The 26,189-nt window shown below is 44.9% G+C and overlaps 1 protein-coding gene across 1 annotated transcript in view; it reads right to left on the minus strand.

The window, feature by feature from the left end:
• Positions 1-2,496: 2,496 nt before the first annotated feature.
• The window catches only part of LOC128707545 (pituitary homeobox homolog Ptx1), a 35,903-nt gene continuing 12,210 nt past the window's right edge, over positions 2,497-26,189 (minus strand). Inside the window, exons 2-4 of the mRNA XM_053802539.1 lie at positions 21,026-21,160; positions 19,608-19,894; positions 2,497-3,099 (exon numbers count right to left, since the gene is read on the minus strand). Of these exons, the coding sequence (XP_053658514.1) occupies positions 2,497-3,099; positions 19,608-19,894; positions 21,026-21,160 (1,025 nt within the window). The remainder of the gene's footprint in view (positions 3,100-19,607; positions 19,895-21,025; positions 21,161-26,189) is intronic.

Consider the following 26,189-nt stretch of genomic DNA (forward strand, 5'->3'; position numbering starts at 1 on the left):
CGATAACAGCGAAGGGAAGGGTGCAAAGGGGTAAGAGGGAGGAGGATGGGTGGAGGCGGGGGGGGGGGGGAGTGAAATTGGCTTCTGTCGGTTTTGCTACTCACGTGCGTCTGTGTTGCAATCTTTTGATGTCACTTTCCCGATGTCAAGCATCATACATGAGGGAATGGGAGTAAGGGGTGTTTCTATGTGTGTGTGTGTGTGTGTGTGTGCCGAAGCATTTGAGTGTACCGATCGGAATCGGTAGCAAAAGAGGGGCAGGGGAGGGTGAAAATGAAAATAAATAAATCAACCAACCCATCAGCGCGCCCGCTTTGATCATTTCGAAGGAAACCGCTCGCGATTGAAACCGCCTTACCCTGTTTTCTATCCCTTCTTACATGACTATTGTTATTAGTATTCGTATGATTATTATTATTCGTGTTTTTACTGCAGCGACAAAACAGAAGGTTTGTTCTCTGTCTTCTTATTCTGTTACGATTCTGTTTCTGTGATTTTTCAACGTTTTATTTAATACCCATACATACAATTTGGTCTAAAAAAAAATTAATTTGATTAAGAAGGACTAAACAGAGGATGAAATTTAAAAACTTGCTTTAGCTTTCACTGGAAATCTTGACACATAAACAAATGTGTGTACTTAATGACACATTTGACAGTTTGCGTCTCTGTCGTAGTTCACTGTAAACTAACCGAATGAAGCAAACTTAGTTTTGATTATGACATTGCGGGTGACACGCATACATACGTGTACAATCCGGTCCACCGGTAGGAATATGTAACGATGGCGCCAGAAGATACAGTCACCACACCTTCCCCTATGTCTTCGGCCAGTGTTGACAGTAACGGACCTAGCGTGAATACATTCCTGAACCTCAAAGGATTGAGACATTCCAAACACTTGCCCGGTCTTGGTCTCTCAGTAGCATGCTTTTAGTACTGCAAACAGCTTTAAAACAAGCACTGTTGTAGGGTTCTGTGTTTACAAAAAACCTGCTGTTGTAAGGTCTCTCTGTTTACGCACCACTTATCGAATGACAGCTGTCAAAAAAATAGTATCTTTCAATTTAACGATGAAGAAAAAGAAATTTATAATCTTTTACTATTTCAAAATCAAAATCATATTGGTTGCAATAAAAGTGTTAAAAATTGTATGAACAATTTAGAAATGCTATCTGCATCCAGTTTCCAAGGGGATTCCCGAAAAGATTGTTGTACCAACATATGATTAAAGTTAGAACCCGTCCCCCTTCACATAGATACCTGCTTATTGCGACTGACACTGATGTAGACCATAAACGGGGATGCGGAATTCGTCGTCCATAACCAAAATTGTGCCTAATTACTACACATCGTAGATTAATTAGCTAACGAAACCCAAAAAAAAAACACGATTCTAGCTGCAAATGCTGCCAGAAACTGTGGAACGTCGGATGGTCGGATGAGTGTCTCCATATGTCGGCGGAAGCTGTCCTGTATGGGTCGAGTTGTTCTAGGCAGTTCGCACTAATTTGGAGACGTGAAAGCACCGAGAGGACACAGCAGTGCTAATTACAATCTAGGTTGCTCGGCGACACGGTCCTGCCTGATCAGATGGATGCAAATCTCGCTTCAGCAAACTCACTTTCTATAACTTTTTTTGCTCTGCTGTCGTTTTCTCCAGTAGGGCGCTTCACCAGAAAACGTCATTAGTGTACATGTGTGTGTGTTTGTGTGCGTGCGTAATTTGGCTGTCTATTGTGTAGGTTACTCATGTCCCCATTCTCCAAACACCCTTCCCATGTTGCTTGCTGTTTGTCTACGTTATATCTCACCTTATCATTCTGTCTATTTTTATTTCGGTCTCACACACTGTATTTCGGTAGCGGCCGGTAATGGGACTTTAGGCTTACTGTGCGGCGCTTCCTTGACGTCGTCCCGTTATCATCCCCGCCCGACGGTGCCGTACTCGTGCGTCGGCAGCTGTCCTTTGACGACGAACACGGCCGTCATGGCGGCGGCTGAGGGTGAGGTAGCGTTCGACCCGCCGTGAAGCACGACGTCGCCGGCCAGGTCCATCTCCGGCGGAGTGACCGACGTGAAGGAGGTTGAGAAGGCTAGCTGCTGTTGATATTGCTGCTGCTGCTGCTGCTGTTGCTGGTGGTGGTGTTGCTGTTGCTGGTGATGTTGCTGCTGGTGCTGTTGCTGCTGATGATGCACATGATTCGGATACTGATGGCGATGATATTGATGGTGCGGATATAGCTGTTCCGTGTACGGCGGCTGTCTGGCGGTTCTCGCGTGCGAGAAGATGGGCGACGCCGCCAGCGGCTGATGGGGCAGATGCGTCTGCTGATGGGTGAGCGCGATCGGGGAGCTATCGCCGGTACCGTCGGCGGTTGGGTGCGGGGTCACCGCGGTCAGGGATAGCGGGGGCGACGGTGGTGGCATCGGCGACGGTTGGGACACAAACAGGAGCAGTGTACCGAACGGGTTGTTGTTCGCGCTGGCCGCGTTTCAGACCGTATCCGTGACGCCCGCGTACTGGCAGGCGGACAGTCCGGCCGAGTTGGAGCGGGACACGGGCGACGACGCGGAGTAGGGACTAGAGAAACCGGACGTATGCTGCTTCGCCTTCAACCGCAGCGTCGCGATACTGGAGCTCATCGCCGTGCACGGTTCGGCCGCGGCACGGTGATGATACATGTACGGATTGGTAGGTGTCGTGTAGGGGCACGGTGTGGGCGATACACCGGTCGCACCGGACGTACCGGTCAGCCCCGTACCCATGCTGGCCGGTAGCATCGTACCGGTACCGGCCATACCCGCCGCCACCGACGACGCGGACGTGTTGAAGCAGTTGATCGAGTTCTGGTGATGGTTGGTCGACACGATCGACGTACCGAGCGGGTTCACCGTCCACGGGAAGGTTTTCGCACCGAGCGGCGACGGCACCTTCGCCCAGTTGTTGTACGTGTAGGACGAGTACAGCGTGTCGGTATCGGCGAACGGCTGCACAAACTGGGGCCCGAAACCGTTCTTGAAGTCGGCGGCGGCAATCGCGTTCATCTGGTTCCGCTCTCGCTTACGCCATTTTGCCCGTCGGTTTTTGAACCATACCTGTGTGGAAAAAAAAAAACATATTGAAAGAGGAGTTAGAAAGGTCAAATTCTAGAGAATAGGAAGATATCAGCTACAAGTATATTAAGCAGAAACAACTCATAGGATTGGATTGATTGGTATCAGTTTTGCGACGTGACCTGGACACAGATATCTCAGTAATTCTGACATTGAGAACTAGACAACTTGAGATCTTTTGGGGCTCAAAGCTGTCAGGGCTCCTTAGTTTGAAACCAATACGACAATTAGTAAATTAAACATTTTGCCTCTGGATAGATCCTTGAAGATGTTGGTCTAAGGTCGTCTAGGTCTATACATTCGAGTGCTATAACCTCTTTTCTTTACGATTGTCAGAGGAGAGAATCTTCATTGGGAATTCTACAGACTAACAACTCCTCAAGCCTCAGAACCTATGTTGGATGGTCCGTTAAGACATTTACGTCAGTGAGATTATAACCTCAAAAGACTTCGCCTTAAACTTCTTGGTTCTCTAAACTTTTATTTCTATAAATGCGCGCGTGATGGCAACTATCTACATGGCAATGTTCTGAGAATAACATATCTCTCCAGTGTATTCTTCCTGAGGTCTTCTTAATTCTTTGTGGTACCTCAAACTTGGAGGTGTTGGTCTGGCCGTTTCTGAGTGTCTTGCACTTCCCCGGGAGACTGGATTGAGGAAGGAGTAAAGAGTCTCAATTATCGTCACGAACCGAAAGTCTCGAGATGAAAGAAAGCTTCAACACATCAAAATCTCTTTAATGTTCTAACAAACCTCGCGAATGGATAACTATGAGGATGAAATCCTGAATGGCATTGTCAACATTCGCTAATACGACACCTCAATATTCAATACACCTTGAGGGCCACATACCGTAAGACGTCTTAAACCATCCGTCAAACGTCTTATATCTAACGTTTGGCCTAATGTTTGGCATTCGTTTGGCCTGTTTAGCCGGATACGTTCGGTCACGATTCCACGCACCAGTGCAGTTGAAGTAAAGGCGAATTAATCTGCCGATAGCTCTGTCGCTCGCACACACACAGCACACACCGTTGCCCGCTTAAGATGCTGGAGCTGTATTAACCCGGCCCCGGGTAGCAGAGCGTGGCAGCGCTCGAAACAAAACCTTCGTGGCGCGTTTACAGGCGTCGGAGGCTTTCAGCACTATATATCTTTCATTTAACCTACCAATACCCGTTGCGTAGCAGTCAATCGAATAAATTTACAAATCCACACAGCCGGGCGAACGGATGGCGGATGTAACGCCAGACCGACCGGGCGCTTTAATATTCGCACCAAGAGTGTACACCGGGGGTCGGCCCGCTGTCGGGTCACGGCAATATGGAAATGTGCGATTTCTGACGACAATGCAATCATGCCCGTACCGTGCACGATTCGCCGTGAACCCACTCCCCCCTCCCATCCCCCCCCACCCCTCGCTTCGAGCCCTGCCAGAGTCACCACGTTACGCCGAAGCCGTATGATTAGAAACCCGAGCGTTCTTGTGTTCTCATCCTCGTCGTCATTTCGCCGCTGAAATTTATGCATCATACAGTGAGCATATGTGAAAAGCCTACCCAAAGCTACCACCGTTATCCGTTGTTCGCAACAAGGGGATTTTCCAATGGGGGGTTGTGGAAAAGTGTGACAGGAGAGAGGAGGGATGGAGACAGTGAATCGGGGAAAAGCGTCCGAAAGCGCTCCAGAGGGCCAGAGCGCGCTTGTGTGGGCTGTCACCGCGGCACATCGGCACTCCGGCACCGGAGCTGGCCGGTTGTGCCCGTATGCCGAAAGCCATCTGCAGTGAAATCCTCTACGTTCGGTTAACATAATCCCTGGAAATACCTATTTTACTGTCGCTCAATACCAACTATTCCGTACGTTTTGTGTACGCCGGCAACACCAGGCACCGTATTTCGTCCGGCATGTGTGTGTGTGTGTGTTTGTGTGCGTATATATATGTATATACACCGGGCTACACCGGGATAGATAAATATAAGGGGATTTGTTTCTATTAGTAGATTTATTTATTATTATGGAAAATAACTCGAAACACACTCTTTTGGTTTTTCATATTTATTAATGTTTGTACACGAGTCGTCGATGCGGACCTCGGCGGGGGATGGGAAATGGGATCTTATGCGTGTTCTTCAAAGTATTGCACAAATATTCGAAAAGCTTCCGAATCGTAGACAGACTACTCAATGTGATGTGTTTGAAGCGTTTGAAGCGTTTTCCCTAGAACTAGACTAGAAACGCTTCAATCGGAAAAGAACGCTTCCAGTGTTTGGATATTCCGAACCAGGTCGTAACAGTGCACCATTTTTCACCTTTCGCAAGATAATTTCATCCTCAAAAGAAAGCACGAAAAATGGTAAGAAAAAGTAATAAACATCACGCACTTGTTCACATTTTCATATAAAATTAAGGCACGTAAAACGGAGCGTCGTCTTCTTCCGGGCGAATGAACAAAAAAAAACCCCCGAAACATTGCAGACAGACGACGCATATTAAAGACGACACAACCACACCGTCCAGGGTAGTAAAAGCAGACGCATAAAGCTCATTTAACAGGGGAGGGGGGGCGTACTACGGATTTTGGAAAAAATAATGTCGGTTGACCCGGGTGAAGATTGTCACGGGACATCAAGCCGAACCATAAAAGAGTTACAGCTCTAGCAGGCAAACGTGGTAGGTGGAAGTTCATAAAAAAGCACCCCCAAAAACACAATGACTCTCCTCTCTCATACACATACTCTGCCCGGCCCTTTTGGCCCCGGTTTCGGTCATCACCGGGGCCGGAAAAGCTAAGAATGGCGCTCTGTAACAGCAACAGCAAGAAACAAAAGACTACAGCAACGGCGGGCCCATCTCGGTGGAAGATTCTAAACTCACAAATCACCCAGCAGGTTGCTCGGGTTTTGCGAGATTTCGGCGTTACCATTATGCCGCCACCGTGCAGCAGCAACGCAACAACAACAACACACACCAAAAAACCCCCGCCCCGCTCTCTCCCACCCGGGGGGTGATGATGGTTTGTGTTGGTATGCAGCGAGATTAAACTCTCGTTAACTTTAATCGACTTTCATGCACCGCCAAAAAGTAAATCAACTTCGACCGAAGGATGCGCTTTTAGTTGCGCCTATTTAACCGCACGTGTCGCGACCATATTCCCGCCGGCACGCCGTCGGCAACCATTCCGAACGGGGGCGATGCAACGGTTAGGCAGGGGGGGGGTGGAAGGGAGGTGGGGAGAGGAGGTTTGTTTGCCGAACGGATTATAAGCGTAATCCTCGGTCATGATTAACGATTTTCGTTACCTATGGGCTGGTCGGTCGCTGCGTGAAATCGTGCGTTTTGTACGGTCGGTTTTTCACCCTGGCCAGTGGTGTGTGTGTGTGTGTTTTCCCGAGTTTTTCTTCCCGCCGGGGTCCACATGTGAGACGGCGAGTGAATGCTCACGCGTAGCTTAGTTTTTCCTTAAGCCACCTTCACCCGGGACCGTGTAAAAGGAAAGAAAAAAAAATGTAACGAATGGGGTGGGGGGGGCGATGTTCGGGTGCCGGAAAATGGTTGGAAAATTGGATGCGTTTTATTTCCTTTTACGTTTCGCGTTTCCGTACTACAACACCACACACAGCCACCGACATTTTATTGGTCCTTCCGAACATGGGAAAAGAAACAACATCTCTCACGCACTTTTATTTATATACCGCCAGAGTTCCCTCCTCCCCCCTCCCCCTCCCCACCGACCCGCTGGAAGCTGTTAACCGTTGATGAGGCGTATAATGAGCCGTAGCAATCCGGGCGGAAAGAGCAAAAAAAAAAAAACTGGTTGGCGGACGTGTGGCCGGGGCGCGGAATTAAACGCGCCCCGTCGGGGTCGGGTGGGCAATTGAATTCGTTCGGCGTAACGTCACCGGTTCGGTTCCGGTGCGCGTGCCAATTGGACGCAGTGCATGCCGGTTTAAGGTGAAAAGAATGAACCGTCGCTAATGTCTTCATTTTGTAAGCGGAATCGCTCGCCCGGGGTGTTTTTTCTTCTTCTCAAGATTCAAGCAAAAATACGCGACGGCACATTGTACCGCGTTTCGGTGGTGCTGTGGGAGAATTTTTAACAGACAGAGTTGTTTTTCCCTTGCTTACATTATAGCTAGAAAAAATTTTCCCATGACAATTTCAGTACATTATTTATTTTTTCAGTAAACCGAAATTAAATTATTAAAGCCAAATGAAATATTTTACATAAAAGAGAATTATTCTTTACTGTCAGTGGTATGCAAAATTTCGTTTGTCCCGGGAACTTTCATTAAAAGTGTTCATTTGTGTTCATTGTAGTTGGTTTTTGTCTCAATAAATAATGACTTTTACACTAGAACTACCGGAGCAGTCATATTGACTGGAACGCTTCAATTTCATCACACAATTTTCAGTATTTGAACAATTTCACCGTGGCCAAAGCATAATTATTGAACTTCTCTGCTACAGTACGAACTCAATACCATATTAAACTTGACAGCAAATCTCGGAAATTGTTTACAAAGAGATCCCAGAATATTAAATATAAGCATAATATAATAAAACATATTGCAACGGTAATTCGACTTACGCGAAAATTAGAGTTTCGAGCGAATTTCTCTGACACGCATTATTAATGTGTAGCGGGTGAATAATAAAACTTTACTTCACATTTGTCTTTAAAAGGAGTTTATTTTAACACTAGAACTCCCAACAAGCCATTTTGATTGGAACGTTTAATTTTAACACTAACACTTCCATCCGGTTTAAGCGTTTTTTTCTAAAATAACTCTCTTTTTATTTATTATTTTAACGATCTGGATTATAGTTTAAAATCTCTTTAAGTTAATTAAATTGTGGAAGAATTTTTTAACCTCAAAAAACTACTGTGATTAAAATTAAGCTTTTTAAGCAAAAAAAATAAGAGGTCGAGAAGATCTTGTGTTTATTTATTTTCATTATTAAGGAATCTGCGCTGTATTTCGATGTATTATTGTTAATCTCAATAACTTTTGAGGTTAAACAACCGTATGCTGTAATTGACCCATGACTTTTACATGGTTGTTCTTTGGTATGAACTTCAAAACAGATTTTTAAAAACAAACAAGCTCTTGTCAACTGTTGGTAGAGTCTCGTCTCGTCTTAAGTGTCTTCTTCTTCTTATTCTTGACGTTACGATCTGCTACGTCATTTCTACTCATTTCTAGCGTTCTAGACTTATTTTACCAAGTGTAAGGAGCTTCAAGTCCGGATGGAAATTTGTCTTACTCCTGTCGTGTTTTTGCACCGACGTCGCTACTAAATACACCTCTAAGTCAAAGTGTCACCACAACCAACTACTTCCAATCATAAAGTTTTACTCCAAGATGTTCAAGACCTACCATACCTTGATTTCTGCATGGTCAAGTCCGTGCTACGGGGGATTGGTCCGGATGGGAATAGTATAACCACTACTAAAAAACGCTTAAAACGCATACCTTTTTTAGTCTTATAACACTTGGTAGTTTTAGTGTTTTAGTGTAGAGTATCCCCTTTATCATAAATTGAGACAATGGCCAAAGGTAATCTTCCCCTAAAGAAGATCATTTAATTTCTGCCATATAATCCAGCATAGCGTGCCATATCATTGATTACAAATCGTATCTTAACATGTTTCTATCGCTCGAAACTATTTCAAGTCATCTTATTCTAGCTTCCGCACATCAACAACATGTTGGGCACCTGTTTGCCAATGCCGGTAACACGCCTAAAACATGGCAAACAAGCTTGTTATCGGCACCGGACGCGACATTGTAACCGGGCAGTCGTGACAGTCGGGTTTTGAACAAATCTTCTCCACCGCTTGAACAGTGGACCACCCCGGATGCACTTGAACCTTGCAACCGCGCGAGTCACAACACCCGCTCCCCGTTGCGTCAAGTGGCCGCATTAGGCGCTGCAGCGCAAACAAAACGGCCTGTAAAAGAACGCGACCGAGCCGTGTTTCGGTTACGATTTTCTTTCAATTTTCTCCATTCGCTCGGTTGTTACCGTGCGTACGTGACGGTACCGGTGCCAGGCTGTTGCCAGGACAGTGTTTTGGTTGTGATGTGATGGGCACAAAGTGACACTAGCAGATGTAATTAAATAATCGAGTTAAAGCTGATAGGAAACAACAGCAACAACCCAACAGCACACCCTTGAACGAATCTGTTTTATTGGTTCGCGTTCTGTTTGCAAAAAGGCGTTCGAGTAGGCTACGGTTTCATTGAGACTTGAGTGAAGAAGAAAGCAAAAAAAAAAAAAAAAACAATAATGGCGGGAGAACAGGCACGACAGGCAGCGAGCCGGCAAGATGGACACCGCAAGCCGTAACCTCATTATCCCTATTTAATGCCCGGCTCTTGGCACCGAAGCAAAGTGGGGATCATCGGATAAATGTGTTTGCCTTTGCGCTTAAGTGGAGATATAAATATTTGAAAGATTTCTTTGTTCCACGGTGAGCAGCGTTGCCGCGTCTGTCAGTCAGCTGGAACGCAGCACCAACACCACCTCGAACTGCAAACGCATAATTAGTCGCAAACGGGGAAGCAACAGCTCTTTTTTTCTCTCTCTCTCTCTCTCTTCTCGCCCACGGAGACACTCATAAAAATCTGGCTTCCAAAAGCGGGAGATATATCATAGACAGCTGATACGGAGCACCGGGCGCAGATTAGATGCGATTGAATCTTCCCAAGCTGCTTCACGTTACGGCAACGACGAAACAAACAAACAGAGGTGGAAGAACCATTGCAACACTCGCTAGCGCTACCGAATTGATAACGGATACAAATTTTTATCATCTTGCTCCAGCCGGTTGCGCACTGACGGCTGTGTGAGAGTGGCTTCGGGATGGTCGACGGCCGGGCAGGACGTGACACCGGCGGTAGATATAGACATCCTGGGTTATGTGATAACATGCAGATAACAGCTTGAAGTTTCGGCCGTCGGACCGGAGCGTCGGGTTCGGGACAAACATGCACCCAGGAACATCTTTATGCTACCGTGCCCAAAAGCGTTGCACGGCGAAAGGCAAATAGGTAATTATCTTTTCAATCGAGCGTTACCGGCGGGAGCTACTGTTGTGCGTTACGCCTGCCGAACGCCAGCATTGCTGTGTCCGGGGTGTTTGCCCTGTTCTTCAACAGTTCCGTAGGTGTCTCGTCCACGCAAAGACGACACCACGGATAACTCGTCGGAAGGGTTTCGTTCCACACAAATCCGTGCCACGTGGGGGAAGGGGGGGGGGGGGGGGAGGGTTTCGTTTTTTTACTGGCAACTGAACTTTGCCTGGAAAAAAAAGGGTTGAAGGGTGGACCAAAATAACAAGTACGCTTGCCGTACATTTCAATCGCAAACTCACCGTTCGATATTCCCCACATTCCTTCAATTTCCCTGCCCACCGCAATAAAACGAAGGGAAGTCCACGTAACATTCCCCGCACGTTATCATCAAAAATACCGCCCCATGTTTGATATGTTATCACGGCGTAAACACTAATAAAGGGGAGGGAAAAATAAAAAATACCGGCCGGAGACAAAAATTAAAGAAACGCACCGAGCGGGCTAAACGCTGTCAAAAGTTTGCAGCAAATGCGCTTCCGCCCGAAACGAGCTTCCAGTTTCCGTTTGCCGGTGCAGGCACAAAGGGAAAGGAATGCCCAAAGCGAGCTGCTGGGTTTTCGCATCGCGGATGCACGAAATCACCAAATAATAGTGCCATCGCCACGGGAATGGAACGGTGAGGATGTAGGGGGGGGGGATCACCTGTCAGAATGGGCTTGGCGTGTATGCCTCCGTTTAATGAATAATGGGGAGTTGCAGCAAAAATGGAACCCGTAACCCGGTCGGTTGATTTATATTGAACACGAACCGGGACCGGTGGCACGCAGCAGGATTAAACGCAAATGAAATTTCATTAAACGTACGATTTGAGGTTTTTGACATGGCCGGCATCATTGTGGACGGTAATTTTCACTTTTGTTTTCCAGTTTGGGTTAAAACCGGCAGGGGTCGGCATGAGGTGAAGCGAATCAAGCACCTGAAGCTTGTGACACTTGTGGACACTGTTTTTCGAGGTAGTAAGGTGGAATTATGTGTGTCTATTTGGACGTTGGTAATGTCAGCTAATATTATTATAATAGTTATAATTTTTATAAAAATTCTTTTAACTTTCCCACATGAAGTTTAAGAACAGGAATAAATAGTTACACATAAATAATTAGACTTCATGTTGAAGACTTCAGCTAATGGTGCGTACTAGAATAGGCAAAATGCTATAATTATAGTTCTCTTCAGTAAAAGATCCTGTCACAACTGAGCTCTACCATTTTTTTCTGCATTGTCAATGACAGAGAGCTCTCAGTTACAAGAATAGCAATAATTGTCTAAAAGGATATCACCAAAAAGGTTTGAAATGTTAAACATTATTAACAAATTAATACCATAAACTATACATCTGTACGAAATCTTAAGATCTCAAAGAGTTATGTGAGGAATTTGTCTTAATTCTACGATTTCTATCAAGTTGTAGTAGTTTAATAAGAGAATTCTTCTACCACGAATTAATTGAAAAATAGCCTAACAGGTAATTTGAGCATTTTTTGTAAATTTAAGTCTTCTTTCTAGTACAAGAAACTCATCCATTTAAATGTCTTAATACAGATATATTATTCGCTTTGGAGAATTCACAAGTTGAAGTGTCTCTCATCGTTTAAACTTATTGAGAACAAATAATAACTTTTTATCGCATCAAATTTTCAACTATTTTTGCATTATTTTGACGTTCTGATAACAAACCCTGCCTATTAATTGTAAATAATATTGGCTTAGTAACTGTCAGTTAGCTTCTGACACACTGTGCGTTACTCGCTGTCGTTACTAAATGTCACTGGAAGTTAAAAATGTACTAAAACGATCGATACAGTGCTTGCAAGAAGAATCAAGGTGTGATTGATTGAAATTGAAACTAAAAATTAATATTTATAGAAAAAATAATATATTTTCAATTAAGTAACGATTAAGTTACCGTATGTCAAAATGGATACAGTTGTGTGTATAAAATAAAAACAAATTGAATAAATCGATTATTGATTTAGCATTTCACACTGAAGCTTCCTTACCGGGCGAGTATTTTTTTATTACTGCCCTTGTTGAAATAAAAAACAAAATGGACGATATGTTGGACCGGTGAGTGGGAGCGGATACACGTTCCGAAGACTTTACAGTTTAATAAAGTGCCATTTACGCTCAAGAACCTGAACCGTAAACATGATTGATACATTCCACCATGAAAACGACTTCCAGTAATGGTTTTATTTCACTTTCTTCACCGTTTGGTGTGGTCCCGTTCGGACGTGCCCGGTGTGTCCGGGACACTCGTCGGTATATCAGAAGGAAGAGAAGAAAAGAAAAAACAATCACAACATGCACTAACGAAATAACCATGAACAATAAACTAACCGGTTAGCTCATCAACAAGTTTTTAAACCACCGTACCACCGGCGAGCATTGCCAAACCGTGGGGCGGAAAGAATTTCGATTTGCCAGCGCCCGGCGGATGTGTGGCGAAACTAAAAGTTTCAAACACAGATTTCTCCGTTGGTAGCACTGTGAAATTGTTAACCACCGACACCGATATCGGTGTCCGAGCCGGGCAAAACAGCCATAAAAGCAGTGCACGGTAAATTAAATATTGCGCTTGCTGGCTCCGGGGGTTCGGCAAAACTACAACACCGGCAACACAACCATTTTCCAATGCGCTGCTACGGTGCCGTTCCTGCAGGTTCATGCGAGCACCGCTTGTTCTCCGCTTGTTCGTACTCCGCACATGCTATCTGATCGGTAGAAAGTAACACTTCGACACCGTACCGATGACTTGGCCGTACACCGATAACTACCTTCTATCCGGGTGTGCTGGAATCGCATTCGATTTGGTGAATGCGTATTTGTTGCTTTGTTGCTTCTCCGGATCGACGGTTCGGCAGCCGGACCGGACGTTATTGGTTGCACCGTCGGCACGATGCCCGGGGTACGAACCGGGAAAAATTCGTACCTTTTCACCGTCGGTAAACACCGATGACCGGTGGCCATTTACGATGATTGTTGGGACATCGAACCAAGATTAATGATTGTCCCTGCCGTACACTGCCGCGGCTGAAACCGACCGGCTTGCAAGGCTCTGCCCACGTCGTCGGAGCACTATGTCTTGCGTAGCTACACACACGGGTACGGCTGCAAGACACCGCCCCGGAAGACCAGGTTTTGCACACATGTTCGCACCGGTCGGAGGGTTTGGTGCAAAGTTTGATATGTTTACGGGATTTGCAGCTATTCTTTTAAGCAAGGTTTTTAAAGGTTTTTTTTCCATCTTCTTTGACACGGAGCTATTTTTTGTGTGCTGTATGGCTTAAAATTTTAGTTCCATTTCAGAGAAAAAATATGAAGCCATTGTTGAGCGCATTGCGGCTCACTGAAAGCAAGCAATTTTGATATTTATTGCGCTTGAAGTCATCGCAAGTTCGGCTTGAAGTCAGCTTGAAGTCAGAAAAATAAGCAATTTGCTTTCTTATGGATTTTAAATTAGCATTTCTAATAAAAAATTGTATCTCACAGCGTTAATTACATATTTTTAACACAATTTTTACTTTTTTTTGTTCAAATTTTAGCTTGTAAAAATCACAGTAAAATAAAATATTTCGTTTTCAGTTGCCTAGCCACCATTTTAGGGCGGCCATTTTATCAAAAGGATGCTTTACCGCTAGCTTAGCGCACAAATTACAAGTTGTAAAGTGCACTTGAGCCAAACACTCGCGGTGTAGAATGACAACAACAGAAATTACAAGTGCCAAAAACGGGTGGGGGAAAAAATACTGTGCACCGTAATCATGCACACAATAATCCCTTTGGCAAACGATTTTTCGGTTTGATGCAAAAATTGGTCAAACGAAATTAAAACTCACCTTGGCGATCCTTTAATCTACCGCACGGACCGTGCGGTTGTTTATGCTGTTACGCTACGTGCTGTGCGGCAGTACGGCAGCATAAAAAGGGGCATACAACATACTAACCTCCTCCCTTCCCCCTCCACCTTCCCCACCTCCTATCTTCCTAAAAAAACAGCCACACTCACACACGATCCAACAAAATATTTTCCCACTTGCCCGACGGAGTAGTGGAATTGTTTAGAAATGGACTTTTATTTGGTCGCAAACAAACCAAAACCCAACGGCAACAGTAGTGTACAAAAAAAAACACACAAAAAGTGCAACATGTCTATGGTTAGAGAAATAAGAAACAGAATACCAAATCAAACAAGGCAAGGACGGCTCGTCGGACCACCACCATCTCGACCAGGCCCGAACTGGCACACACATTTGAATGTTACAATTTTTGTCCCAACACATCCCTTCCCCACTACCCGTCCGGCATGGTGGTAATCCTTGTAGATTTATTGTCTTAATCATGTGAGGATTACCCCCTTATAACCGCCCGGAAGGACTACAGGGTAGGTATATTTTAGCTTAATGTAATGTTTATTTATCTGTTTTGCTCGGTTTTGATTCCGGAGCAACTTTCACGATAAGTAGTGGCGAATAGAGTGCAAAAATGCTACTTTTAGACGCGCCGTACCACACGTGGACACATGTGTACGGTGTCTTAGTGGTGCATCGGATCGGGAGTGGGGTAGGGGGAGGGTGAATAATGGGTGAAGGTGGCAGAAGGCAAGTAGTTTACCGAGCTAGTAAGACGACTTTACAAATGATGCATAACTGTGGGATTACTTGAGAGCGACACAAAATAAAAACGACAAGACATATAAAATACTAAAACAATTTATCCTTGATTTATAAAAATAAATAAATTGTTCACCACTGCGTTTAATAATTTATTTTTAATAGCAAATAATACACCTTTCCCATGCATAATACCGTTCGCAAATACGGCCAACGAATAAACGCACAGCGCACAAATAAAAAGCGCCGTCACTGAAATTACCTGTCAAATTACCAACGCTACGCGTCATAATCAATCATTTTTTTTTATGCAATTAGTAGCCGTCAATAGCGATACTACCGTCGCCGAGTAGAAGCGATCAAATTTTACGCTTCATGTATTAGATGATGCGCTGCGTTTGTGTGTGTGAGTGCGGTGTGTGTGAGATGTTTAATCTTTAAGTGTGCTCACTACCCCATGACGTACCTTCATTTACGGTGCGCCTGACTGTATGCAATCGTTGCTTTTGTATTACTTTTACATTAGTGTGCAGGGTTTTATTATTAATGACATAAAGATCTTTGTGGTGGTGTATTTGTATGTAAAGGTAACATTTTAGTGGGTATTCGTTAAACAATACAGCAAATATGCGAGTAATTTATTTGAAGAATTTCCTATAAAATACATTTATCAAAGTAAACTACAGTAGAAAATATTTTGTAATAAAAACTAACATTTATGTTGCTATTTCTTTTGTTTCTAATTATTGTTTATGGTAAATAATCTTAACCAAAAACCTTAAAAAGTGCATCATTGTACACATTTATCGAACAGTTGATCGAAACCATTGAAAAAAAAGTTTAAGTTCTGAATCATCAATATTGGCTTGATGGTTTTTATAGAAAGTTAGCTCCTGTTCTGTCTTTAAACATCAAAAAGCATGAAAAAAACTAGTTTCAAGGTGTTTCTATCATATCGCATCAAGTACTCTTCGAAAGAGGGAAAATTATATATTGCATACCTTTATGCGCTGCATACCCTTCTACCAAAAAGACATCGAATAGGAGTAAAAGATTTGACAATCACGTTAAAGAATCTGTGCGAAATGGTACCCATCCCCGTTCGCAAAACCAACCGCTAAAGCGAATGTGTCTTTATTTCTGTACATGCTTTTGCTAATTTCCCGGCCATTAAGGGCAGCACATAATTTAAGCGATTAATCCCGCCGTATGATAACTGGCATGTAAACTGCAACGGGGGCTGGCGGGAGATGAGGGGATGGCGAGGGGGCAAAATGCTTGAAATCTGTGCAGGGCAAAACAAATCTAACAGCAATTTCTACTTTTCGTCCCCCTCCACCCTCCCCCTTTCGTCCCACCCTTATGTTTTCCCACCCCACAAAAAAGGGGGGGTAGTTAAATATTTTCAAAAGCGATAAATCATTGAGTTGCATAACACGTCCGGTATCATTTTTGTGGTTGTTGGTTGGCCTGGTTGTTTTTTTTTTCACTCGTTTAGAGAAGATTTATCGAAGAATCTTAAGAAACTATTGCAATTAAACTGAGGCAGCCTCAATGCTCGGCTGTTTGCGCATGGTGTTTGCGACAGCAGGATGATGTTGTTTTGCCCATTCCCCCTGGGAGTGGGCACAACAAAAGAACCAAAAAAAAAAAAAACAAACACAAAAGGATTGTATGCTCCGCCTAGACGAGCCTAGCGTCCCGCTTCTGCCACCGCTACACCGCTGCAGCGGGGCGAAAATTGGTTCCGCATTCGGGCAGTAAAACAATACCATAATTCATGCGATACAGGTGCAGGTCTGTGGCAAAAGTAATTAAAACCCATCTCCGAATGGCATTCTCAAAAACCTTCTTCTGCATTCGCTTTCTTTCCACCCCCTTTGGGGAGGTTGGGGGGAGGAGGGTCACATCCGGTAGCATTTAAAGGTAGTGGCGGTGACACTGCTTGTAAATATAGCTTGCGCTAGCTTCTTAAAGATGGTCCGGTCCAGTGTGGTCCACCACAAACCGACCGACCGAGAACGAAAGCGAGCGCACGTGAGAGAGATAGAGCGATAAGCGAAATCCAAGTCTACCTCCCAAAAAAAAAAGAAGATACATTAAATAAACTGCCATAAATATCGCACTCCGCATATATATCATGCGGAACATTGGATGAATAATGGCTGCTGCCCAGCTTTTCGTGCTGTCCCACCTTTTCGACCCTCCCAGCAACCGTCCCATTCCACCCTCATCTCCTGCTATTAAATACAATCAACCCAGCCTGGAGCGGGTTCCGTGTTGCGCAAAGGATCGATACCGACGTGGGCCACGCGGGTTCAAGGTAGCGCCACCAGCGCCGTAAGTGTAGTGTCTTGCGATCAAAGAAAGCTGCCGTCAAAACCCCGAACGATGAGTAAGATGGCGTCGGTACCACTCCATTCTTCATCCTTCCTCCGCTTTCCCTTTTCCCTCTTCTACAACCCCCCCATCCCCCACCCCACCCGGAGTGTGGGCGCAAAGTTTTCGGGGCCGAAGCGCAGCCTTACCGCTGGTCTTACTTTGACAGCCGGTTATGGCTGCCATTTTGTCTCGGCTGAAACCTGCTGCCAGCGAGACGGCTTAAACGGGCAACGGCAACGTCACAGCAATTTTCCCCTCGCATCGCCTACCGCCCGTCCCCTCCCCATTTGGGCGTACGAGGTAGTATTTTGAAGTCAGAACATGATAATCAACGTGCCGTTGGAGTGAAATGATTTATTTATTGTCAGGTCCCGGCTCGCGCAAGATAATTAATTCATTTATTACCCTGCAACCGGCCAAGAAAACGGGACCGATCCGGTGGTCGTTTTGCGGAGGGTGAGGAAAAGCGTAAGGGATTGCACTTTTCCCTTTGTTTCTTGCTTTACGTTATTCACCTTCTTTGTACATAGTTTATCCTTTCGTGAACGTTTGAAGGGTGTGTACGTGTGGGTGGGCAATTGTACTTTAATAGTCGATTAACCACTGATCCATCCTTACCACTGTTGTTTTACCAACGATTTCCATCTAAAAAGGGCATATCTCTGATAGAACTTTTTTTCCAAGGGAAATGCTTGCATTTCGAGTCACTTCATCACACAAATACATCCAAAATGTACATCAAGAAATAAAACAAGCGCGTCCATCTTTTAATCATACTAAAAGAAAAATCAAATAAAAACCTACCTCTGAGGGGAGGTGAGATTTCTTTTCGTTGCTTGTTTTAAAGCGGTGTGAAGGAGCGGTGAAGAGGGTTGGAAAACCCGACCACCCACCAATAAAGAAAAATAAAACCCCCCACCCCACCGGGTTTCAGTGCAGGAAAAAATCATTAAAAACCATAAGTTTGTCGATTAAATTACATTCTGTTTGTGTTTTTCCGCCTTTTCGGGGGGGTTGGTTTTCCACCAACCTTTAGCCCCGCAGTGAAAACCGGAATTGACACCGAAAATGAACATTTCCCGCATCTGCATCGCCGAATGATCGTGTCAGTGCCCGAGTTTGGCAGCTTCCAAACCACCCTCCCCCTTCCTTCCCACCTTCCCCCACGGTGCTTGACAGCAAATAAAGACTTTGCCCCTGCATGTCTGGCCTTTCTGGTGCTTTTTTATTTTAAGCAAAAAAAAACACACACACACACACACCAGTGGGGGATGAAATAAGACGACAGTTCAGCCTACTGACACCGAGATTATCGATGATATCCCTGCGATGGTACCCTGCTGCGCTAATGGGATAAGATAGTGATGCCAGCACCGGGGCATCGATTTTTGGCACCCCTTCGGAAAACAGTTTTTCCACCCATCACTACCACCACCACGGGGTACAAAGGCAAATAAACTATTCCGGAAAATCGCGAAAAAGTGATGTCGCATAAAATTACAATTTTATTGCCTACCGATGTAAGTGTGAGTGTGAGAGAGAAAGAGAGAGAGAGTAAAAGAAAGGAAGCACTGTACGCCCTCTTTTTGTTGTTGTTGCTGTTTTACAACGTACCAGGAGCCTCCACCAGTGGCATCCATAATGAAATACATCGTGCCAGCAGGACGCTTTTCCACTACGGTGGAAAACTGCGGCAAAGGTGGGTTGAGGGAACGAAATGCATATTGACTTGCTTTCTTGTGCCGGATGGGTGTTTTGCGACAGAAGTTTTCATCCCGTCCCAGTGTCCAGGTTTAAGGGATGGCAAGGGGGATGAGGAAAAGCAAAAAAAAAGGGGTGTGTTGGTTTCATTATGGTAATAATAATAAAACTATTACACAAACCGTTTGTCACATTACCGCCGCAAAAGCGGATGCGAATATAAAGCGACACCCGACAGCGAAAGGAAAAAAGGGAGCCGAACCCGGTGTCCCTTCTGGCAATGTCCTATGCGGCTGGCAAACACCGTTCTAAAGAGCTAGAGTACGAAACTGGCGGTGGAAAAACCCGATGCGTACACTTTGTGTCCCTTTATGCGATTGTTTTTTTTCCCCCTTTTGCACAATGGAATGGCAAAGAGAGGGGAATAAAAAGGCAACAAGGGGCAGAGCATATGTTTACAGTTTGCCCATCGCTTTGCACCCGACCTCCAGACTAGCAGAGTTCCAGATTTGGCACGATAGGTATAAACTGCCACAAAATGAAGACGAACGCCGCACCGCACTCGGCAGGTTAGGCGACGAACCTTCCGGAAGCCCGGCGAACAAATAAGGCGTTGGATGGCGATCGCCAATGCGGTTGGCGCACGGTACTTACCCGGACGCGTGCCTCGGTCAGGTTGGTCCACATCGCGATCTCCTCCCGGGTGGACATGTCCGGGTAGCGGTTGCGGCTGAACGTCTGCTCGAGCTCGTGCAGCTGCTGTGAGGTGAAGTGTGTCCGCTGGCGCCGCTGGCGTTTGTTTTTCTTATCGTTCTTCGTACCGTCGGTACCGTCCTGCTGGATCGTGGTGCCCGGCGCGACCGAACCGGAACCGTCCTCGTGCGACATTCCGCTGCTAAGATTTTCGGTCTTTACCGACGCCTCGTTGATACATCGAGATACTGCGAATAGGCGAGCAAAAGCAGGCAAATCAATTTAAACTTTTTGCGATGAACTGTATGCCGCCCGGAAGCAGCAAGGTGGGAAAGATTATCCGTCGTGCTATCAAACAGAAAGGATGTACGAAAAATAACTTTCGATCCAGGGTGCAGTTCAATTGCATTTTTTTAAAGTTGTGCAACGAGCAGGAAAGAGTTTTGGTGCTTGAATGCCTTTTTTATTTAGTTTTTTGTCACCACCACTAGTCATCCTTGCTACATCGAGAGGTTTTCATACAGTGCGTAACATAATTATTGTTTTTTGAATAACAGAGTTGAAAGTTTTTTCACATGTTTTCGCTCACTTTTATACAATTTTTGCGCAACGTCAAAAAAAAAATGTATATCCTTTATGAAACAAATAAAAAATAAACTGTAATTTATTAAATCAACCATAATTATATTTTTGTTTAAGACATAGTGACTCTTACCATTGTAATTATTTTGGAAAATTCTGCAAAAGGTCGGATAAATCGGGAAATTAAATAAATAAATAATCATTATTCCTTACTTTTTATTCTAACACACATGTTTATAATTGTTTTACAGCTTAAAATGCAAGATATTCTTGAAAAGAAATTTATTTGATTTGTGGGTAAAAGTAAAGTGTAAGTAAAGAAAGTGCAGTAAAGTAGTTTGGAAGATATTTCGACCTGGTGAATAAGTATTCAATAGTTCTTGTAAATGTGTACCAGTATCATAACAAATGTTAATTTCAATTTATAATATCGTACAACATGATTTTTGAACCATTATGAATTTTTTACGAACATTCTTTAAAAACGTGCCTATATAATTATGTTACGCACTGTAGTGTGGTAAGTTCAATATTCACAGTATCCCTGATTACTTTTACTTCATATCGATGATGATAACACACATACTTTCACACAACTTTCTTATCGCGATAACGATCTCTCTCTCTCTCGCTTGACATTAAAGCTCTAAATTCATATTTTAGTGAGATTTGAACCCAAGCGCACAACGGGTTTGAACAATGCTCACTACCCTACGCGCTTGCCAACTGCACTGTTCACGCACACCGTAATCTTGAGGGCTCAAATTGACCATATCAATGCACAACACACCACTTACCATCATTTTTTCGATCCCGGGAGCTTCTGTTGCGAGGTGAAGACGCTGGAAAACCCATCTGCGCGTGGTCAATACTGCTAACGGACGTCATACCGGTGTGGCTGTTTTCTCGAAAATCTCCAGTTTCTGCCCAAACTAGTGAATTGGAAAAAAGAAAAACAAACCAGAAAGAAGTAGAAGAAGATAAAAATAATTGATTTTTACAGATTTTACACATTTTAATGCTGCAAGGGATTAGTTTTAGGTTGTGCTGCTGGGCAAAACAAAAAAAAACCCCAAACCATTGCCAATTTGACCACGAAATAAGCAAGGTGTATCGCGGATTTTGTTCCCTTCCCCCGTCACACCTTTTTTGCCACATTAATTGTGCGGTCAATATACACCATTAGTAGCGCAAAATTGATCGTTTTAAATTTCATCACGTGGTTGTTCGGTTCGGTAAATGGTGCATTCGCATTTCTCGCCCGAAAAACCGCACCGGGTAAACGGAAACCAAACGAAGGAAAGCAATAAAAAATAGATCGGGAACAACAATAAAAAAAAAAACAATTAACCACAGAACCGCAGAACTTATGCAATGCTATGTGTGGCATGAGACAGCATGTAGACAAGCGTAGATAGTAAACGATTAACACAAAAAAAGGAAATGCGCCTAATGTGCACATCCTGGGCGAAGCGTTGGTGTATGGCAATGCATGCTGTGCTATGCTAGTGTAGCCGCTTGCCTGTTCGAACCCGGACACCAGGAACGGATAATCATCCGACCAAACTCATCCTGCAGTGCCTGCTCGAACAACATCCCCGGTCGAACGCAGAACGCATTGGCTAAGGACAGCAAATTGGTTTGCTGTGTGTTGTTTCGGGTTGGGACGGGAAGGAATGCAGCGAGAAAACCTACAACACAAGCAAAAAAGCGCACCCATACAACACACACTGCGAACCATCAAAACGGGGCAGCCGGGTGGGAGGGGTGTGTCAGGCAACATGGAAAAACGCAGTGAAAAAAAGGGGTGTTAAAATATCAAAATAATTTATAGATAGTTCGGATCGTGTTTCGAGACACTAGCGGGCACCGGGCCGTCGGGCACCGAAACATAAGTTATGTGCTTTGCAGTTGCAATGGTGCCTGAAATCGGTGTGGCGTATGGTGCATATGGGTGTTTTCGGCCGAAACCAGTTGGTTTTTGTTAACACCTATTTATGACCCCTCACAATGGCAGACGTGATTGATTGCGCGGGGTATATATATATATATATATCTATATACGTATGGGCATCTGTGGGTGCAACTCAAAACGTACAAAGAGTTGATAGTGAAAAATGCAACCAGCAATGTGCACAACACAAACGGGGGCTAGCAAATTGGTCTGTTTTTATTTGTGTTGCTTTCGCTTTTCGGCTGCTTTTACGGCTCATCCCGCTTTGGTCTGTGTGTGAAGCTTCGGGCTCAATAAATGATATCGCATAATGACAAATTTATGACGTCCTGTAAGGTACGATCTGTCACACTCGTCTATAACTTCAAGCCTCGTTTTATTGAGATCACTAAACAGGGGAGATATACTCTCAGAAGCTCGAAATCTTGGCAATTGTTGTGACTTTTTTCAAGGATAGCTACCTCAGACATACCGAATTCAAGGTTTCTGAGGTTCTCAGGGTTGAAAGAAATTCTTCGTTTTTTTCGATTAGAATATTGGTGTTTTGATGCATATTGCGTATCTTCTTTTTTGTCGATATGAAGTTCCAATATAAACAAGTGTTCTTGAGATCTTCAACATCAAGAAATTGCTCTACTGACTATAAGTCACTTCTCTAGATGGTACTTTAATAGTAAGTAATATTTGAAGAATATTTTATTAATTGAGTTAAACTATGGCGTTATTTCGATCATCAACTTCAAGAAATTGCTCTACTGACTGCAAGTCACTTCTCTAGATAATATGTTAAAAGTAAGTCATATTTGAAGAATACTTTATTAATTAAGTTAAACTCTGATGTTCTTCAGATCTTCGGCTTCAAGAAATTGCTCTTCTGACTATAAGTCACTTCTATATTTAAAAAGTAAGTAAGAATCAGTAATATAAAGATTATATTTGAAAAGTAGTTCATATTTGAAGAATACTTTATTAATTGAGTTAAACTTTGGTGTTCTTGAGATCTTCGACTTCAAGAAATTACTCTTCTGACTGTAAATCACTTCTCTAAATGATATTAAAAGTAAGTCATATTTAAAGAATATCTTAATAATCGAGATAAATTGTGAGAATTATTTAAGGCAATCAACCTTAAGAGAGAAACCTAACCTCAAACCGTTTCTGTTCGACGTTAAGGCAAGTAATGTCATCCAAGCGACTAATTGTATAAAAATACATCAATACCCAATTGCCAGAGCTGAGGCGTCCGCTCGTCTGCCTGGAATGCATCACATCCACCGACTGGAAGATGATGTTTTGATCAATTCAAAACCCGAAAGGCACGAGTGCCCAGAGAGGCCGCGTGTCATAATTCGTCCGTACAAACGCGATAGATTAGCTTGACATTGAAATTTTGGAATAAATCCTCAAGCAGCACAGTTGCGCTCGGATTACAGTGGCATCTTCAAACCCCGGGTAGCGTGTTTCCTGTCCACGCGTGAAGGATGCACCGCAAAACGCGATCATAGCCACAGTGAAATTCGGGGTTGCTGTTTTTTTTTTTTTTTGGGTGCACCCATTCCCCGGACGGAGGCACGGTTCCGGAAATGTGAACGCCGAAGAAATATGATACGCCACCACGGTCTCTTCACATGTAGCAGCATCATGTGCAGCACCCGTTCGAGCGTTTTTTCTGACTTTCGTTCGGTGGTGTTGCTTGCTTTTCTCGCCGTCTTCTTTGCCACTCGAAGAAAGCGTACAAATTGGTGAGAAATTAACCATCGTTTAACACTTGTTCGGAATGCCTGTTTCTCGCCCGGCGTCGATCGTTGGACGAACCGATGTGGGATGTGTCATTTGCGCGTGTAAGTTATTAGCTGCGGGCTGTGTCTCAACTCTTCGACAATGTTTTCGGAGGGCATGCCTTCCCGCGTGGGCGTCCCAAGTGCCTCGAGTTTCTAATTGCGTGTGGCCCATTCGCCCAACGGCAAACGATTAGCCACACGGGCGACTTCCTCGCGTGTGCACCGCATCGTGGGTTAGCGAAATTGTGCTATTTCAATCAGATTGTAATCCATTTAATCGAGGTTTTACCTATAGGTGATAGCAAATATTTGTCTGTGCAATTGATTCTACAAACAGGGCAGCGCCACAATATCACTCCATTTGGCCCGGTGCGGTACACTGCCTGCCGGTCGAGGCGGTAAGCCACTCGAAGTATACCTTTAGCTGTACATACGCTCAGGTATGGGCGGATGAGCAGACGATGCGAGCGCCCGACCGAACGAGCGACTTCGCGTGCTCGGGCAGTCCTGCATCATTGCGCGGTGTTGTGCAAGGATAACGCCTCTGGCCCGGCCCCGGCGAACGTCGGCCGTGCGACAGAGACACCGAGCCGTGCCGGGTGCCGTGAAGATGTGTGCGCGCGCACCCGAATATTAGCACACACCCACACGTGCTAAAGCGAGACCCCGATAACAGCGGAGTACGCCTCAATGTGCTGCCGAAACCGGGTCCAGACCGCCTTTCGAGCGGTCCCATATACCTCCACCAGGAGGACGGTGGACGAGCGGGAAGGAGAAGGCTTGTGTGGTGCACAGGGGAAAGGTTTTGGATGCGAGCAAATGGTGGAGCAGAGTATCATCTGACGGGCCCAGCGGTTACCGAAGCCCATCCACCAGGGACACCGCGGTGGCAAATAAAAGACTTGAGACTTTGAAAAGCCCACACACACACACACGCACAGATACGGAATTGGGGAACTGGGAGAAAGGTCTTCCGTATCGATTCGACAGCAGCCTAACAGAGCTCATTTGAAAATGACAATTAAACGCTGATGCGCCCTCTATCTCTCTCCCTCGCTCGGTGTATACACATGCACGCTATATTATAGCCAGCGGGGTATATAAATAGGTGCCACGAAATATGTGATGCGTTTATAGTCTAAACCGTCACTTCCTTACCATTTGTCAATATTGCCTTCAGTTCCCAAAAACCAAAAAAAAAATCCGCCTTCTACTGCTATATTGCAGGTTTTTGGGCTTACACTCTTCCTACTCTCGATGTGTTGTTATTCCTCTTGTTTGCGCTTCTTCTTTATTTTGGAGAGGTTAATGCGATGCGATGGCATGGCACAACCGATGCTGGGCAGAATTTATTGTTCAGGAAATAGCAACGCAGCCTGCCCATTCCTGTTGGTTGTTGGAAAATGTGTGTTCCGACTCCGACAATCGAAACAGCGCACTAATGCTGCTCTTAGGAAAAGTAGGATTAACCAGGATTAACCGCTGCCGGCAGACTGGCTTGAGTTGCTGCGTACCCGCAGCACACGCACACACATCCCGTCCCGTGGCGCGGGTCTGGAAGTGGTTAAAAATAGCGCACACAACGCTCCACAGAGGCCTCCACACGCGCCGTCCGAGCGCTGTTCGTACCCGGTACACGCTTTGCGTGTGTGCGTCAGGATCGAGATCGAGCTGATTGCTCGGCCGTGAGGCACACATGAGCGCCTACAGTCAACTCCGACTGCGCTCGGTGCATTGAACCGTAAACTGACATCGAACGGTTTTTTTTGTTGTTTGGGGGATATAAAGCAGTGCACGCTCTAGTGTCTGTTTCGTGTGCGACATCGGGTTAGTGTAATGTAGTAGTATTTCTTTTTTCGCTTGGAGGTTTTCGGTCATTCGCCCCCCCAAATAAAAGGTGTTTCGGTTGGGAACGCTACACGGTCCAGCTTTAAGAGCAACTTCCCAGTCAACAGACCGCGCAGAAAATAGTTAATCATGCACACAACAGCCCGAATGGCTTTACTTATCACCTCGATATGAGCCATATTCCCGAGGTTACTACCAGGTAACAGACAGATTGCACCTCCAGCACACCGCCCTAATGGTAGGCGACAACCTTCAACTGTAGTTTTGCAGCACCTAAACACACAAACACACGAGGTGGCCTTCTCGATCACCGCAGCCGCCATGCGTCATACAATATTTGCCGCAGGGTAAGTGCACGTCGGGCATCCGGTGACACAG

This window comes from Anopheles marshallii, chromosome X, assembly GCF_943734725.1.
Source record: "Anopheles marshallii chromosome X, idAnoMarsDA_429_01, whole genome shotgun sequence".
Lineage (NCBI taxonomy): Eukaryota > Metazoa > Arthropoda > Insecta > Diptera > Culicidae > Anopheles > Anopheles marshallii.